We start from the raw sequence: 17,493 nt of genomic DNA, 5'->3' as shown, positions 1-17,493 counted from the left end.
TCGTCTCCCGGTGGACCGTATCGTCTCACTAGTCTCCCGGTGGACCGTATCGCTAGTCTTCCGGTGGACCGTATCGTCTCGCTAGTCTCCCGGTGGAACGTATCGTCTCCCGGTGGACCGTATCGCTAGTCTCCCGGTGGACTGTATCGTGTCTCTGTAAAGACACTATTGGTCCTCTGATGTTCTCCCTCTGTACACAATGCAACCCTATTATTCTCACATGCAGTGCATTAGGAAAGTTTTCAGACCCCTTGACTTTTTCCACATTTTGTTACGTTACAGCCCTATTCTAAAATAAATACATACAATACCACATAATGACAAACGAAAACAGATTTTTTAAAAACATTTATGGTAATTTAAATAAAAATACCTTATTTACTTAATTCAGATCCTTTGCTATGAGACTCGAAATTGAGCTCAGGTGCATCCTGTTTCCATTGATCATTCTTGAGATGTTTCTACAACTTGATTGGAGTCCACCTGTGGTAAATGCAATTGATTTGACATGATTTGGAAAGGCACACACCTGTCTATATAAGGTCTCAGTTGACAGTGCATGTCCAGGATTGTTTTGAGGCACAGATCTGGGGAAGGGTACCAAAACATGTCTGCAGCATTGAAGGTCCCCAGTAACACAGTGGCCTCCATCATTCTTAAATGGAAGAAGTTTAGAACCACCAAGACTCTTCCTAGAGCTGGCCGCCTGGCCAAACTGATCAATCGGGGGAGAAGGGCCTTGGTCAGGAAGGTGACCAAGAACCTAATGGTGATTCTGACAGAGCTCCAGAGTTCATCTGTGGAGATGGGAGAACTTTCCAGAAGGACAACCATCTCTGCAGCACTCCACCAATCAGGCCTTTATGGTAGAGTGGCCAGACAGAAGCCACTCCTCAGTAAAAGGCACATAACATCCTTCTTGGAGTTTGCCAAAAGGCACCTAAAGGACTCAGACCATGAGAAACAAGATTCTCTGGTCTGATGACACCAAGATTGAACTCTTTGGCCTGATTGCCAAGCGTCACGTCTGGAGGAAACCTGAAACCATCCCTACGGTGAAGCATGGTGGTGGCAGCATCATGCTGTTGGGAAGTTTTTCAGCGGCAGGGATTGGGAGACTAGTCAGGATCGAGGGAAAGATGAAGAGGGCAAAGTACAGAGAGATCCTTGATGAAAACCTGCTCCAGAGTGCTCAGGACCTCAGACTGGGGCGACGGTTCACCTTCCAATCGGACAACGACCCTAAGCACACAGCCAGACAAGGCAGGAGTGGCTTCAGGGAAAAGTCTCTGAATGTCCTTGAGTGGCCCAGCCAGGGCCCGGACTTGAACCCGATCTAACGCCTCTGGAGAGACCTGATGGATGCAACTCAAATGTTACCCAACATATTGTAGTGATGTCAGACGGGTTGTGTGAGAGTTAGAAGGTAAGTCAGTACTTGTTTCATAGTCGTTCCATCCCAGCAGAACCTTGTCCAATGGTGTGTGTGTGTGTGTGTGTGTGTGTGTGTGTGTGTGTGTGTGTGTGTGTGTGTGTGTGTGTGTGTGTGTTGTTTTTGTGTGTGTGTGTGTGTGTGTGTGTGTGTGTGTGTGTTGCTTGATTAAACACAAACAACCTGGGAGAGATTTTCCACTTGTGAAACACAGCATTGGTTAAATGGCCAAAGAACTTTCTTCACCAAGCCAGGAGCCTTAGGGCTAGACATCACGTCAGCGGGACACCTGTCGAGAACATCCGGTGAAATTGGAGGCCGCGCAATTCAAATATATAATTGTAATATTAAACATTTATGAGCATACAAGTATCGAATATCGGTTAAAAGCTTAAATTCTTGTAAATCTAACTGCATTGTCCGATTTACAATAGGCTTTACAGCGAAAGCATACCATGTGATTGTTTGAGGACGGCGCCCCACACAAACATATTTTTCATCCAGCTCAGGCTTCATAAAATCACAAATAGTGATTTAAATAAATCACTTACTTTTTGAAGATCTTCCTCTGTTTGCAATCCCAAGGGTCCCATCTACAACATGCATGGTCGTTTTTGTTAGATAAAATCCTTCTTTATATCCCAAAAGTCTGTTTAGTTGGCGCCATCGATTTCAGTAATCCACTCGTTCAACATGCAGAGAAAGGAATCCAAAAAGCTACCGCTAAACTTTGTTAAAACAAGTCAAAATACATTTATATTTAATCCTCAGGTACCCTAAAATGTAAATAAACTGTAATATTTCATACGTAAAGAAGTTCGTTCAATAGAAAAGTAAAATTAGCAGGTGCGAGTCCTCTTGGTCGCGCGCCCAGACTGATTTCCAACTGTGACACCCGGTACCACAAGTATACATTTTGAGGAAACAATCCTGAAACCTTGAACAAAGACTGTTGACATCTAGTGGAAGCCATAGGAATTGCAACCTGGGAGCTGGAATTGCGTTGGACCCATAGCTTTCCATTGAAAGAGCATGGGATCTCAAACAAAAATAATTTCCGGTTGGTTTTTCTTTGGATTTTCGGCTACCATATCAATTGTGTTATAGTCTCATACATTATTTTAACATTTCTACAAACTTCAATCCAATGATACCAATTATATGCATATCCTGGCTTCAGGGCCTGAGTAGCAGGCAGTTTACTTTGGGCACGTCAGTCAGGTGGAAATTCTGAAAAAAGGACTGAAGAAGGTGATGATGCACTGTTCTATTTCAGCGATCAGGACCGAGGGATTGTGGTATATGGCTGTATACGTTGCAATGCTGAGTCCCTGGAAGGGATATAACAAATGGACAATTTTGCCCAATGAGAAGCAGCCCTGTACGGTGGCAGTAATGTTTTAACAGACAGGGTTAATAGGAGAAGAAGCCCTGTACAGTGGCAGTAATGTTTTAACAGACAGGGTTTTTTTAAAAATTGGAGAAGGGAAAAAAAAAAAACGCCCTGTACAGTGGCAGGTAATTTTTAACAGACAGGGTTAATAGGAGAAGAAGCCCTGTAATGGCAAGTAATGTTTTAAACAGACAGGGTTAATAGGAGAAGAAGCCCTGTAAGTGGCAGTAATGTTTTAACAGACAGGGTTAATAGGAGAATAAGCCCTGTACAGTGGAAAGTAATGTTTAACAGACAGGGTTAATAGGAGAAGAAGCCCTGTTACGGTGGCAGTATCTTAGGTGACAACTTCTCTTAGTGACCGTCACTCATTTAAAGAGATGCTCTTTTAAGTGGAAAGTGTCCTATTAGCCACAGAGCAGAGTGGATCTTACTCTCTTCTCCCCAAGGCACAGGAAGGACGCTTCCCTACTGGCTCAACCTCATCGTGTAGAGTCCTTGGTTGAACACTGAGGGGAGAAATATTGGCAACCTATCCTTATATAGTGCACTACTTTTGACCAGGGCCCCCAATAAGGCTTTTGTAGAAAGTAGTAGACTGTATAGGGAATAGGTTGCCATTTCAGACACAGACTGTTGTGTGGTAGCAGGGCTCAGGGTGGAGGGGGATAAAGAGAGGAAGTGGTTCGGCTGAGAGCGAGAGAAAACAGTGAAGTGAGTGAGTGAATTAGACCACAATCATGAGAAGACCGAAAAGATATATTCCTTGACACATTGGAAGAATTAACAAAAAAACTGAACAAACTAGAATGCTATTTGGCCCTAAACAGAGAGTACACAGTGGCAGAATACTGACCACTGTGACTGACCCAAATTTAAGAAAGCTTTGACTATGTACAGACTCGGTGAGTATAGGCCTTGCTATTGAGAAATGCTGCCGAATGCAGACCTGCACAAAATGAGGAGGAACTGAGCTGCACTTCCTAACCTCCTGCCAATGACCATATTAGAGACACATATTTCCCTCACATTACACGATCACACAAGAATTTGAAAACAAACCCGATTTGAATAACTCCCATATCTACTGGGTGAAATACCACAGTGGTGACATCACAGCTGCAAGATTTGTGACCTGTTGCCACAAGAAAAGGTCAACCAGTGAAGAAAAACACCATTGTACATACAACCCATATTTGTTTTTTTATTTTCCCTTTTGTACTTGAACTATTTTCACATGTTACAAAACTGGATATATATATATATATATATATATATATATTACACACACACACACACACACATTTTGAAGTAGGAAAGTTTACATACACTTATGTTGGAGTCATTAAAACTTGTTTTTCAACACTACACAAAGGTCTTGTTAACAAACTATAGTTTTGGCAAGTCGGTTAGGACATCTACTTTGTGGCATGACACAAGTCATTTTTCCAGCATTGTTTACAGCCAGATTATTTCACTTATAAATTCACTGTATCACAATTCCAGTTGGTCAGAATTTTACATACAGTAAGTTGACTGTGCCTTTGAACAGCTTGGAAAATTCCAGAAATTAGGTAATGGCTTTAGAAACTTCTGAAGGCTAATTGACATCATTTGAGTCAATTGGAGGTGTACCTGTGGAGTATTTCAAGGCCTAACTTCAAACTCAGTGCCTTTTTGCTTGAGATCATGGGAAAATCAAAAGAAATCAGCCAAGACTTCTGTACAAACAATAGTACGCAAGTATTAACACCATGGGACCACGCAGCTGTCGTGTCTTTGACTATGCCAGATTGATTTGCTATGACATGCTATTCTATAAAATTATTATTCTCCGTAATTAATATTACCTGATTGAACTAATCATGTAAATATTATTAACTAGAGAGGGACACCACGAAATAAATATTTATAGAGCTGTTTCTTTCGAATAAACTCTTAAAGATTTGTAATATTTTACTAAATAGCCGTCACATTAATCGTCATTATATTCAGTCTCATCTGAAAGTTGTAAGTCCTTGATTGTCTGCAAGAATCCTGGCTAACAAGTTGAATCAGCAATACAAAATTGGTTTATTATTTATTACTAAATACCTAATAATCACACAGAATCACACATATACAATTAAATCATAACTTGATCACAAATTACGTCATACAGAAAAAGTCCTAGCGGGCGGAATAGATATGACAGCTTTTTACACAAAGGGAATGGGCTGAGTCTTAGTGAAAGAGCGGGAGATTCGGAACAGGCAAGCTGTGCTCTCGGTAAATATAGTATCTTATGCATTCTAAATTACCGCCATTTGACAAGGAAAATGCAATACATATTTACTCTGAGCTGCGCTTCAGTAGGTTGGTGGTAGATTGAAGGCCGTATCGACAACCCGAGTCCTCTGTCCTTTGGAGAACGTCTCTGGTAGTCACGGGAGACGTTGTAGTAACGTTGTGGGTAGTGACGGGATACTCGGACTGTCCTTCCTAACCTGCGTTTGTAGCAGCTGTTGCCAACTCTCAACGGCTAGGAGATATCACTTCTGTAGTGAACACGAGTTCAAGTTCATACCATTCACAATCCAAGTCAATGCTGATGTTGGCCTAGTTCTGTAGTTATTGTCTGAACCATCTTGACATCGGATCGTCATCCAAAATGTACTGGAACAGGAAGTTACATTTTTGTCACTGGCTTTTATATAGTGGAGGTAGAGGGGTGTGTCTGAAATCTATTACCCAGGTCTCTTCACAGGGGCGGGCCCTGGTTGAGCAGAAGCCAAATTTATGAAAACACAGATCTCTCATTTGGAAGGTAAAATTACATTTACCTCTTCACAAACAATGTCATATTCAAATATTTGAATTAACAACAATTCAATGTGAATCCGATACCTCTGACGTTTAGACTTTTCACAGTAGCGTTTATGTCATTCTATCATTGATGAGAATGTGTCAGAGGGCAACCGAACTGACATAATATAACCTTAAGTACCACCGCATATGTACAGTTGGTTGGATTACCAGAATATAGTTCATTTCCCCAACTTCTGATGTTACCCAGAATCTCTATGTTAACCCATGGGTTTCCTTATGTCAACATCAGTTATAGTGGGGAGAGAGAAAAAGGGGGAAAGAGGTATTTATGACTGTCGTAAACCTACCCCCAACCCAACGTCATGACACAGCCGTCATACCGCTCAGGAAGGAGACGCGTTCTGTCTCCTAAAGATGAAGTACTTTGGTGCGAAAAGTGCAAATCAATCTCAGAACAACAGGAAAGGACCTTGTGAAGATGCTGGAGGAAACAGGTACAAAAGTATCTATATCCACAGTCAAATCAAATTATTTATATAGCCCTTCGTACATCAGCTGATATCTCAAAGTGCTGTACAGGAAACCCAGCCTAAAACCCAAACAGCAAGCAATGAAGGTGTAGAAGCACGGTGGCTAGGAAAAACTCCCTAGAAAGGCCAGAACCTAGGAAAACCTAGAGAGGAACCAGGCTGTGAGGGGTGGCCAGTCCTCTTCTGGCTGTGCCGGGTGGAGATTATAACAGACATGGCCAGATGTTCATAGATGACCAGCAGGGTCAAATAATGATAATCACATTGGTTGTAGAGGGTGCAATACGTCCACTCAGGAGTCAATGTCAGTTGGCTTTTCATAGCGCTATTAAGAGTATCTCTACCGCTCCTGCTGTTCCAGAGAGTTGAAAACAGCAGGTCTGCGACAGGTAGCACGTCCGGTGAACAGGTCAGGGTTCCATAGCCGATCATTAAGAAGTATCTCTACCGCTCCTGCTGTCTCTAGAGAGTTGAAAACAGCAGGTCTGGACAGGTAGCACGTCCGGTGAACAGGTCAGGGTTCATAGCCGATCATTAAGAGTATCTCTACCGCTCCTGCTGTCTCTAGAGAGTTTGAAAACAGCAGGTCTGGGCCAGGTAGCACGTCCGGTGAACAGGTCAGGGTTCCATAGCCGATCATTCAGAGTATCTCTACCGCTCCTGTTGTCTCTAGAGAGTTTGAAAACAGCAGGTCTGGGACAGGTAGCACGTCCGGTGAACAAGGTCAGGGTTCCATGGCTGCAGGCGGGAGAGAGGGGTGGGAGAGAGAGAGAGAGAGAGAGAGCATACTTAAATTCACACAGGACACCGGATAAGACACGATTAAATACTCCAGTATAACCAACTGACCTTGAGCCCCCTGACACATAAATACTGCAGAATAAATACTGGAGGCTGAGACGGGAGGGGTCGGGAGACAGGAGGGGTCGGAGACGCTTTGGCCCCATCCGATGATCCCCCCGGACAGGGCCAAACAGGCAGGTTTAAACCACCACCCACTTTGCCAAAGCACAGCGCCCAACCACTAGAGGGATTTCTTCAACCACCAACTTACCATCTGAGACAAGGCCGAGTATAGCCACAAGATCTCCGCCACGGCACAACCAAGGGGGGGGCGCCAACCCAGACAGGAAGATACGTCAGTGGCTCAACCACTCAAGTGACGCACCCTTCCTAGGGAGGCATGGAAGAGCACCAGTAAGCAAGTGACTCAGCCCTGAAATAGGGTTAGAGGCAGAGAGCATTCCAGTGTTTAGAGAGGGGAACCGGCTAGGCAGAGACGGCAAGGGTCGGTTCGTTGCCTCAGTGCCTTTTCCGTTCACCTTCACACTCCTGGGCCAGACCCTAATCATAGGACTCTGAAGAGATGATGTCTTCAGTTAAAGACTAAGGTTGAGACGCGAGTCTGCATCTCTACACTGGGTAGGCAGACCATATCATAAAAATGGAGCTCTATAGAGGAGAAAGGCCCTGCTCTAGCTGTTTGCTTAGAATTCTACGGACATTAGGAGGCCTGCGTCTTGTGACGTAGCGATACGTTATACGTATGCTATTGGAGGACCAAATTCAAAGATGGCGTCGGACAGGCCCGTGTAAGTGCCTTTGTAGCGGTTTAACAGGTAAACACCTTTGAAATCAGCCCCTTGCCTTTAACAGGAAGCCAGTGTAAGAGGGCTAGCACGTGGAGCAATATGATCACATTTTTGGTTTCGAGTCAAGATTCTAGCAGCCGTATTTAGCACTAACTGAAGTTTATTTAGTGCTTTATCCAGGTAGCCGGAAAGTAGAGCATTGCAGTAGTCTAACTTAGAAGTGACAAAAGCATGGATTAATTCTTCTGCATCATTTTTGGACCGAAAGTTTCTGATTTTTGCAATGTTACGTAGATGGAAAAAAGCTGTCCTTGAAACAGTCTTGATATGTTCGTCAAAAGAGAGATCAGGGTCCAGAGTAACGCCGAGGTCCTTCAGTTTTATTTGAGACGACTGTACAACCATCAAGATTAATTGTCAGATTCAACAGAATATCCCTTTGTTTCTTGGTACCTAGAACAAGCATCTCTGTTTTGTCCGAGTTTAAAAGTAGAACATTTGCAGCCATCCACTTCTGTATGTCTGAAACACAGGCGAGGGCAATTTTGGGGCTTTACCATGTTTCATCGAAATGTACAGCTGTGTGTCATAGCAGTGAAAGTTAACATTATGTTTCCGAATGACATCACCAAGAGGTAAAATATATAGTGAAAACAATAGTGGTCCTAAAACGGCACCTTGAGGAACACCGAAATTTACAGTTGATTTGTCAGAGGACAAAACCATCTACAGAGACAAACTGATATCTTTCTGACCGATAAGATCTGAATCAGGCCAGAACTTGTCCGTGTAGACCAATTTGGGTTTCCAATCTCTCCAAAAGAATGTGGTGATCGATGGTATCAAAGGCAGCACTAAGGTCTAGTAGCACGAGGACAGATGCAGAGCCTCAGTCTGACGCCATTAAAAGGTCATTTACCACCATCACAAGTGCAGTTTCAGTGCTATGATGGGGTCTAAAACCAGACTGAAGCGGTTCGTATACATTGTTTGTCTTCAGGAAGGCAGTGAGTTGCTGCGCAACAGCTTTTTCAAAATGTTTTGAGAGGAATGGGAGATTCGATATAGGTCGATCGTTTTTATATTTTCTGGGTCAAGGTTTGGCTTTTTCAAAAGAGGCTTTATTACTGCCACTTTTAGTGAGTTTGGGACACATCAGGTGGATAGCGAGTCGTTTATTATGTTCAACATAGGAGGGCCAAGCACAGGAAGCAGCTCTTTCAGTAGTTTAGTTGTAATAGGGTCCAGTATGCAGCTTGACGGTTTAGAGGCCATGATTATTTTCATCAATGTGCCAAGAGATATAGTACTTGAGTGTCTCTCTTGATCCTAGGTCCTGGCAGAGTTGTGCTGACTCAGGACAGCTAAGCTTTGGAGGAATACGCAGATTTCAAGAGGAGTCTATAATTTGCTTTCTAATGATTATGATCTTTTCCTCCAAAAACGTTATTTGCGACAGTATAATTTTTTGGGGGGGATTGTCCTTATTTTCCACAATTGAGTTTGAGAAATAGGATGATCGAGCAGCAGTGAGGGCTCTTCGATACTGCACGGTACTGTCTTTCCAAGCTWGTCGGAAGACTTCCAGTTTGGTGTGGTGTGATTTCTGTTCCAATATTCTGGAAGCTTTCTTCAGAGCTCAGGTATTTTCTGTATACCAGGGAGCTAGTTTCTTATGACAAATGTTTTTTGTTATTAGTGGTGCGTCTGCATCTAGGGTATTGCGCAAGGTTAAATTGAGTTCCTCAGTTAGGTGGTTAACTGATTTTTGTATTCTGACGTCCTTGGGTAGGCTGAGGGAGTCTGGAAGGGCATCTAGAAATCTTTTGGGTTGTCTGAGAATTTGATGCACGACTATTGATGATCCTTGGTTGGGGTCTGAGCAGATTATTTGTTGCGATTGGAAACGTAATAATATGGTGGTACGATAGTCCAGGATTATGAGGAAAAACATTAAGATCCACAACATTTATTCCACGGGACAAAACTAGGTCCAGAGTATGACTGTGGCCGTGAGTAGGTCCGGAGACATGTTGGACAAAACCCATTGAGTCGATGATGGCTCCGAAAGCATTTTGGAGTGGGGTCTGTGGACTTTTCCACGTCAATATTAAAATCACCAAAAATTAGAATATTATCTGCTATGACTACAAGGTCCGATAAAAATTCAGGGAACTCAGTGAGGAACGCTGTATATGGCCCAGGAGGCCTGTAAACAGTAGCTATAAAAAGTGATTGAGTAGGCTGCATAGATTTCACGACTAGAAGCTCAAAAGACGAAAACTTATTTTTTCGTAAATGGAAATTTGCTATCATAAATGTTAGCAACACCAACATTCACTTTCCCTCAGACATTCCTGACTTGTAGTCCTTGGCCGTATAGACTAGTAGGAACCCAACAGAACGGGCCAAAACAGAGAGGGACCTACATGAATTTGTCCAATAGATGCTTGTTTTTGTTTTCCATTGCAAAATGTTTTGTTAAATTGTGCACTAATGAATACGACCCTAAGTTTCATAGCAGATCTCACTGGTATTATTCACTCACTGACGCCTCTCACTGCTCTGTCCTGACTTGAATCATTTGAATCTCTTGTTCATCTCCACTAATCTGAATGTCATCATTAACTCCCTTCCACTCAGTGTCTCCCCTCTCTCTCTCTCTCCCTTCCACTCAGGGTGCGTCCAGTTCCGGGTTCCTCCGGGTGGGCGCTTGTGTCCTCCCGGCGTGCGTTCGTTCCGGCGCCCCCGTTGCGCCCGGCGTGCGTGCGTTCGGTCGCCCCTGCACGGACCCGTGTTCGGGTGGTCGTTACGCCACGTCTCGGGGTTTGGGCGTCGGTCCTGGGGGCCCCCCGTCCGCCTTCGCGGGTTCTTCGCCCTTTGGTGTGGCTTTCCTGGCTCCTCGTCCGCCTCGCTGTCTCCCTTTGGCGCGGTCCTGGGCTCCCCCGTCCGCCTCGCTGTCTTCCCTTGGCGTCGGTTTCCGGGGCTCCCCGTCCGCCTCGATGTCTCCTTGGCGTCGTTCCTGGCTCCCCCGTCCCGACCCGCTGTCTCCTTGGCGTCGTTCCTGGGCTCCCCCGTCCGCCCGGTCTCCTGGCGTCGGCTCCGGGCCTCCGTCCGCCCCCGCTTGTCTCCATTGGCGTCGGTTCCTGGGGCTCCCCCGTACGCTCCTGTCTCCCTTGGCGTCGGTGTCCTGGGGCTCCGCCCGTCCGCCTTCGCTGGTCTCCCTGTGCGCGGCTTCCTGGGCTCCCCCGTCCCCTCGCTGTCTCCCTTGGCGTCGCGCTCCGGGGCTCCCCCGTTACGCCTCGCTGTCTCGCCTTGGTGGTGGGCTCCTGGGGCTCCCCCCGCCTCGCTGTCCCCCTGTGGCTCGCTCGTGGGGCTCGCCCCGTCCGCTAGCTGTCTCCCTGGTTTCGGCTCGGTGGGGCTCCCGTCCGCCTCGCTGTCTCCTTGTGTGTGGCTCCTGGGGCTCCCCCGTGCCGCCTCTGCTGTCTCTCCGTTGCTCGGTTCTGGGGTCCCCCTCGCGTCGCTGTCTCCCTTGGGCGTCGGTTCCCGGGGCTCCCCCGTCGCCTCGCCTGTCTCCTTGGCCGTCGCTCCTGTGGCTCCCCCTCCGCTTCGCTGTTCCCTGGCGTCGGTTCCTGGGGCCCCCCGTCCGCACTCGCTGTCTCCCTTGGTTGTGGCTCCGGGCCCCCCGTCCGCTCCTGTCTCCCTTGGCTTCGGCTCGTGGGGCTCCCCGTCCGCCTCGCTTCTCCGTTGGCTTCTGGCTCGTGGGCTCCCCGTCCGCCTCGCTTGTCTCCCTTGTGCGGCTCCTGGGGCTCCCCCGTCCGCCTCGCTGTCCTCCCTGGTGTGCGGCTCCTTGGGTGCTCCCCGTCCGCTCGCTGTCTCCTCTGGTGTGGGCTCCTGGGGCCTCCCCCGTCCGCCTTCGCTTGTGCTCTGCTTTGGGTGGGCTCCTGGGGCTCCCCGTCGCTCCGCTGTCCTCCCTTGGTGTGGGCTCCTTGGGCGCTCCCCCGTCCGCCTCGCTGTCTCCCTTGGTGTGGCTCCTGGGGCTCCTCGTCCGCCTCGCTGCTACCTTGGCTTTCGGCTCCGTGGGCTCCCCCGTCCCGGCCCCTGTCTCCCTTGGTGTGGGCTCCTGGGGCTCCCCGTCCGCCTCGCTGTCTCCCTTGTGTGGGCTCCTGGGCTGCCTGCCGTCCGCCCCTGTCTCCCTTGCCTTCGGCTCTGTGGGGCTCCCGTCCGCCTCGCTTTCTCCCTTGGCTGTGCGGCTCCTGGGGCTCCCCGTCCGCCTCGCTGTCTTACCTTGGCGTCGGCTCCTGGGGCTCCCCCGTCCGCCTCGCTGTCTCCCATGGTGTGGGCTCCTGGGGCCTCCCCCCGTCCGCCTCCCTGTCTCGCCTTGGCTCGGCTCCTGGGGGATCCTCCTCCCCTCCCCCCCCCTTTTCCTTTTCCCTGTCCCGCCGCCCCCCCCGCGTTTCCGTTCGCCGGTCCTCGCCTTTTTGCCCCCCCCCCCCTTGCCCCCGCCGCCCCCTGCCCTTGGCCCCTGCTCCTTGTCCCGGCCCGCCCCCCCCCCCGTGTGCTCCCTCCTGCTTCCGCCTCTTGCTGCTGTGCGCCTGCCCCGTTGCTGCTGCGCCCTGGCCTCTGCCCGCCTGCTCGGTTCCTGCGGGGTTCCTTTGCCCTCCTTTCGTGGCCTTCCCTCGGTGGTGTCTCTTCGGTTCTTCGTTTCTCTTCCTCCCCCGTGCCCCTGCCCCCCGCCTCCCGCCCCCGCCGCGTCGTGCCGCGGCCTCTTGCCCCTCGTTGTTCTCCGGCACCCCTCTCCCTGCCATCGTCTGGTACCCCCCGTTTGGCCCCGCTTTCGCCTGGCTGTCTTGTGCTTTCCGTGCCTCGCTTTCGTTCTGGTCCTCGGCGCCTCGCGTGTCCCCCCCCCGTTCCGTTTGCCCTGCGCTCGGCGGCCGTCTGCCTTTTGCCCCACCTCTCGCTCCCTCGATGTGGTTTAGCCCCTGCCCGTTTTTCCTCCCTCTTACCCGCCCTGCTTGTTCCCGTATCGCCGTCGCGCCTCCTCGTGCCCCTCTCTTGCGGAACTCTTTTCTACCGCCTTCCCTCTGCCCTTGCCCCCGTCCCCTTCTTGTCCCTCCTGTTCTCTTGGTTTTCGGGCTGGCCCCTCTCCCTTGGTGCCCCTCCTCCCCCTCGCCCTCTTCGCTCCCCCTGCCCCCTCGGCTTGGGCGCTGTCTCGTTTCCCGCCCTGTGCCCGTGGGCGTGCGCGAGCGTCTGGTCGGTCCCCCGTCTCTGGCCTGCCTCCCTCTCTCCCTTCGCTCCCTGCCGTCCTGCCCCCTGCCCTTTCCCCTCCCCCGCCCCCCGCCTTCCCCCTCTCGCCCCCCCTGTCTGCTGTGTGGTGGCTCGCGCTGTCCCTCCCTCCACGCCTCCCTTTGCCCCGTGGTCCGCCCCTTTCGCGCGCCCCTCCCCTGGGGTTGCCCTCCCTTCCCACCCGTGCGCCCTCCTGGCCGCCGCCTTGCCCTTGCCCCTCCCCCCGTTCTGCTGTCGTCGGGTGATGTTGGCCCTTATCGCGCCTGGTCGCGCCCCGTCCCCCTCCCCCCGTGCGGGCTCTTTTTTCCGCTGTTGCCGCTCCCTGGGCTTCCCCGTCCTCCGCCCTGGTCTTCTTCGCTTCCCTCCTGTTGCTGCGTGCTCCCCGTTTCTGGGTTCGTGGTGTGTTTGTGTCTTCTGTCATTCTTTCCGCTGGCTTCCTGGCTCCCCCCGCCGCTGCTTGCGTCGCCTCCTGGCTCCTGGCGCTGCCCCGCCCCCCTCGTCCGGCTCCCGCTGTCTCCCCTCGCTCCTTCTCCCGCTATCCACCGCCCGTGTTCTGTTGTTTCTCCCTAGCGCTGCGTGTTTCGCCCTCGTCTTTTGGCCCGCCCTGAGATTGCTGGTCGCGCCCGCGCTGAGGGTTGCGTAGTGCTGCCTGTGGTGGTTGTGTTTGTGTGCGGCGCGCGCTGCTCCGTTTTTCGTGTTCTCGCGTGCGCGCGCTGCTTGGTTGTGTCAGTTGTGTCCCTCGCCCCCGTGGTGTTTGCTTCTTGTGGGCACTGGTTTTTGTTCTTAGTCTGTTTTTTGTTCCCGGGGGGGCGGCCGGCCCCTTGGGCGTGCTTCGGCCCGCGGCCTGCGGGCTCTCCCTCCCCGTCGTCGTTTTCCGTCTATGCCCCTTCGGTCACGCCCGGGGGGCCGGGGCCGGCACCTTTGGCGTGCTTCGGCCCGCGGCCTGCGGGCACTCCTCCGTCGTCGTTTTCTGTCTAGGCCCCCTCGTTCCGCCCTGGGCGCCCTCCTGTCGTTCTTGGTTCGTGCGCCCGGGTGGTGCTCGCTTTCGGTCCTTTGTGGGTCGGCCGCCCGGTCGCGCGGCGGTTTTGCCCTTTCCTTTCTTGCTTTGGTTCTGTTCGACCCTTTCCCCCCCCCCTTTTCCCGTGGTGCCGGCATCCTTCCTTCCCCGGTCCTTCCTGCCTGTCCTCCTTGCCTCCCCTCACTCCCTCCTCCTTCCTCGTCCCCGGGGCGTGTCGCCGCGTGTTGCGCTCCTCGCTTCCTCGCGGCGTCCCTCGCCCCCGCCCCTCCTCCGGCAGCCGTTTGGGTCTTGCGTGTCCCCCCGCTCTCCGTCCTCCCTCGTGTAGATGTCGTGCCGGGGGGTTCCGTTCCGCCCCTGCCCCCGCTCGCGTGGTCGCGTCGTCGCCTTGCCGCGTCGCTTCTTTTTTTTTTTTCCCCTTCGCCCCTCTTCCCCTGTCTACCCTCCCTGCCTCCGTGTCCGGCCGTTTCCCTGCCTTCCGCCTGGGCCGCTGCCCTGCTGCTGCGCTCTGCCGTGTGGGTTTCCTTCTGGTTTCCGGCGCCTGTTCGCCCTTCCCCGCTCCTTGGCCCCCTCCTGTCCCTTTGCCCCGCTGTTTTTTGTCCGTACGCCTGTCCGCTTCCCGCGCGCCGGCCCCCTGGCTGCGCCTCCTCCCTGTGCGTCGCCTGTTGTGGCTGCTCCCTCCGCTGCACGTCCGGGCGTGCGTTTTTCGCGCCTCCGCTCTGCCGCGCCCCTGCCCCCCCCCCGCCCCACCCCTGCCTTATCCCCTCCCGGGCCCTGCGCCTCCGCGCTCCGTGCCCGGCGCTGCGCGGGGCTCATGCTGTCACGTGGTCCCGCTCACCACTGTTCTCTTCTCGGGCTGCGTTGGTGCTGTCTGTTGTCTCGCCGGCGACCCCCCCTCCTCTTCCGTCGCCCTGTGCCCGCTGTCCCCGACGTCTGCCCCCCCGCCCCCCCCCCGGCCCCCCCGCTGTGGTTTCCCCTCCCGCGTTTGTCCTCCCGCCTTCTTTGTTTGCGTCTGCCCCCTTCTGGGTCGCTCGCTTTCCGCTTGGCGTCCTCGCTCGCCCTCCCCAGCCTGCCCCCCTGCCAGTCCCCCTGCCGTCCTTTCCTTCTTCTTCGCCCTGCTTTTCCGGCCTCCCTGTCGTCGCGTCTTCGCTCGGTTGCCCCCTGTTGTTGCGCCCTCTTGACCCTTTCCCCCTTCTGCCCCTCCCTCGCTCGCTCGCGCCTTCCCCCTGTTTGCCCCCGGCTCCCCGTTCTCCTCCCCCTCTGCTCGTGTGCTGCTTGCTCGGACCGTGTTCTCTGTTGTGCCCCTCGCCCCCTCTGCTTTCGGCCCCCCTCGTGCCTTTGCGGTTTGCTTCCCCTCCCGTCCCTCTTTGCTGGCTGGCTTCCGCTCGGTTCCCCTTGGTGGCCCTTCCTGCCCTTTCGCCTCGCTCCCTGTCCCCCGTTGGCCTTGCCGCCCGTGCCCTGCCGGTGTCCGTCTCGCTCGGTGGGCCCCGTTCGTCTCCCGCCCCCCCCTGGGGCGGCGTTTTTCTGCCCCTCTTCTGTTGTCTGCTCTTCTCCCGGGCCTGTGGCGGCGCCCCGTGTCCCCTCCTCCCGTCCGCCTCTTTGTGCGTCTTGCCCCTTCCCTCTTGCCTGGCGCCGCTTTCCCTCCGGCGTGGGCCGTCCCGCTGGCTCTCGTGGGGGTCCGTCCTCCTCCCGCCCCCCTCTCTCTTTCCCCCCGTCCTTCAGCGTTCTCGTCGTCGGCGCTCTCCCCCTCCCGTGTTTTCTCGGGGCCTCGTGTCCGTCTCCCTGGGGTGCCCGTCCCTGGTGGCTCCCTTCACGTGTTTCCGCGTCCCTCCTCTTGGCTGCCCTTCGCTCGGGGTCTTTGGCCCGCCCCCCGTGCCGCCTTGCGTCCCCGGGCTCTCTGCCTTGTGTCTCCGCCCCCGCCTCCCGCCCGCCTCTCGTTTGTGTCCGTTCCCTCGTTTCGCGTGCCTCTCTGTTCCTCCTCTCTTCCCTCGTCCTTTCACTCTCTGTCCCTTGTTCCCTCTCCCTCCCTCGCTCCTCCCCGGTGTCTGTCTGTCGCCTCGCCTCCTTTTCTCGCGCTCGCTCCTGTCTCTCCGTTCTGTCTTTTTCCTGGTTTGTTTCTTTCTTTCCCTCCTCTTCTTCCCCTCCCCCTTTCTGCCCGCTTGGTTCGCTGCCTTTCCGTCCGCCTTCCTGTCCGGTCCTCCCACCTGTTGTCTTCCGCCTTTCCCGTCCGGTCTCCTCCCGCCCTGTTGTACTTCGATTTCCCCTGTGCGGTCTCCTCCCCCTGTGTGTATTCCGGCTTTCCCTGTGCGGTCTCCTCCCCCTGTTCCTCTTCCGCCTTTCCCTGTGCGGTCTCCTCCACATGTGTCGTTCCGCCTTTCCCTGTGCGGTCCACCCCCTGTTTGTATTCCGCCTTTCCATGCCCGGGTCTGCTTCCGCCTGTTGTATCCGCACTTTGCCCTGTTCCGGTCTGCTCCCGTTGTATTCCGCCTTTTCCTGTGCGTCCTCCTCCGCTCCTGTTGATTCCGCCTTCCCTGTCCGGTTCCCCCGCTGTTGTCCTTCCGCTTTCCCTTGGTCGGTCCTCCCCCTGTTGTAGTTCCCCACTTTCCCTGTCCGTCTCCTCCCCCTGTTGTCTTCCGCCTTTCCCTGTGCGGTCCCCCCCCTGTTGTCTTTCCGCCTTCCTGTGCCGTCCCACTCCCCCTGTTGTTCTTCCCTTCCACTGTCCGTCTCCTCCCTGTTGTCTTTCCAGGCCTTCCTGTGCCGTCTCCCTCCACCTGTTGTCGTTCCGCCCTTTCCCTGTACCGGTCTCCTCCCCCTGTTGTCTTCCGCTTTCCCTGTGCGGTCTCCTCCCCCTGTTGTCTTCGCCTTCCCTGTCCGGTCTCCTCCCCTCGTTGTCTTCCGCCTTTCCCTGGTGCGGTCTCCTTCCCCTGTTGTCTTCCGCCTTTCCCTGTCCGTGTCTCCTCCCCTGTGTATTCCTGCCTTTCCCATGTTCAGGTCTCCCTCCCTCCGTTGTGATTCCGCCTTTCCCTGTGCAGGTCCCTCTCCCCCTGTTGTATTCGCCTTCCCTGTCCGGTCTCCTCTGCCCTCGCCTGTGTATTCGCGCCTGTTCCCTGTCCGGGTGTCCCTTCCCCCGGTGTTGTCTTCCGCCTTTCCCCTGTGCCGGTCTCCCTTCCCCACTGTTGTTTCCCGCCTTTCCCTGTGCGGCTACTCCCCCTGTTGTCCCTTCGGCCTTTCACTGTCCGGTCTCCTCTCACCTGTTGTCTTCAGCCTTTCCCTGTCAGGTCTCCTCCCCTGTTGTTCTCCCTTTCCCTGTCCGGTCTCGCTCCCCTGTGTTGATTGTGCGTGCCGGTGTGCGTTCAGGGTGCGTGCGCTGTCGTTAGGGGCGTCTCCGCCTTTCCCTGGTCCGTCTCCTCCCTACTTGGTCTTCCGCCTTTTTCCCT

At 53.3% G+C, this 17,493-nt stretch overlaps 1 protein-coding gene across 1 annotated transcript; it reads right to left on the bottom strand.

Moving 5' to 3' along the window:
- Positions 1-10,335: 10,335 nt before the first annotated feature.
- On the bottom strand, positions 10,336-13,462 carry LOC139024904 (fibril-forming collagen alpha chain-like). The gene is made up of 3 exons (XM_070439885.1): positions 12,762-13,462; positions 11,491-12,566; positions 10,336-11,387 (listed from the first exon to the last, which is right to left on the bottom strand). The coding sequence occupies exons 1-3, from the start codon at positions 13,460-13,462 to the stop codon at positions 10,336-10,338; spliced, it is 2,829 nt and encodes a 942-aa protein (XP_070295986.1).
- Positions 13,463-17,493: the final 4,031 nt, after the last annotated feature.

This window comes from Salvelinus sp. IW2-2015, unplaced genomic scaffold (assembly GCF_002910315.2).
Source record: "Salvelinus sp. IW2-2015 unplaced genomic scaffold, ASM291031v2 Un_scaffold1998, whole genome shotgun sequence".
Classification (NCBI taxonomy): Eukaryota; Metazoa; Chordata; class Actinopteri; order Salmoniformes; family Salmonidae; genus Salvelinus; species Salvelinus sp. IW2-2015.
Note: the sequence above shows the minus strand (reverse complement) of the source record. Positions and strands in the feature narration are given on the sequence as shown.

What these genes read in the sequence shown, in the direction of transcription:
- LOC139024904 (XM_070439885.1), bottom strand. Translation starts at nt 13,462, where the DNA reads ATGACAGAAGACACAAACACACCACGAACCCAGAAACGGGGAGCACGC. An exon ending in TACGGGAACAAGCAGGGCGG is followed by an intron (nt 12,567 to 12,761) that starts GTAAGAGGGAGG and finishes GGGGGGTACCAG; the next exon opens with ACGATGGCAGGGAGAGGGGT. An exon ending in GAAGCCAACGGAGAAGCGAG is followed by an intron (nt 11,388 to 11,490) that starts GCGGACGGGGAG and finishes GGGGGGCCCCAG; the next exon opens with GAACCGACGCCAGGGAACAG.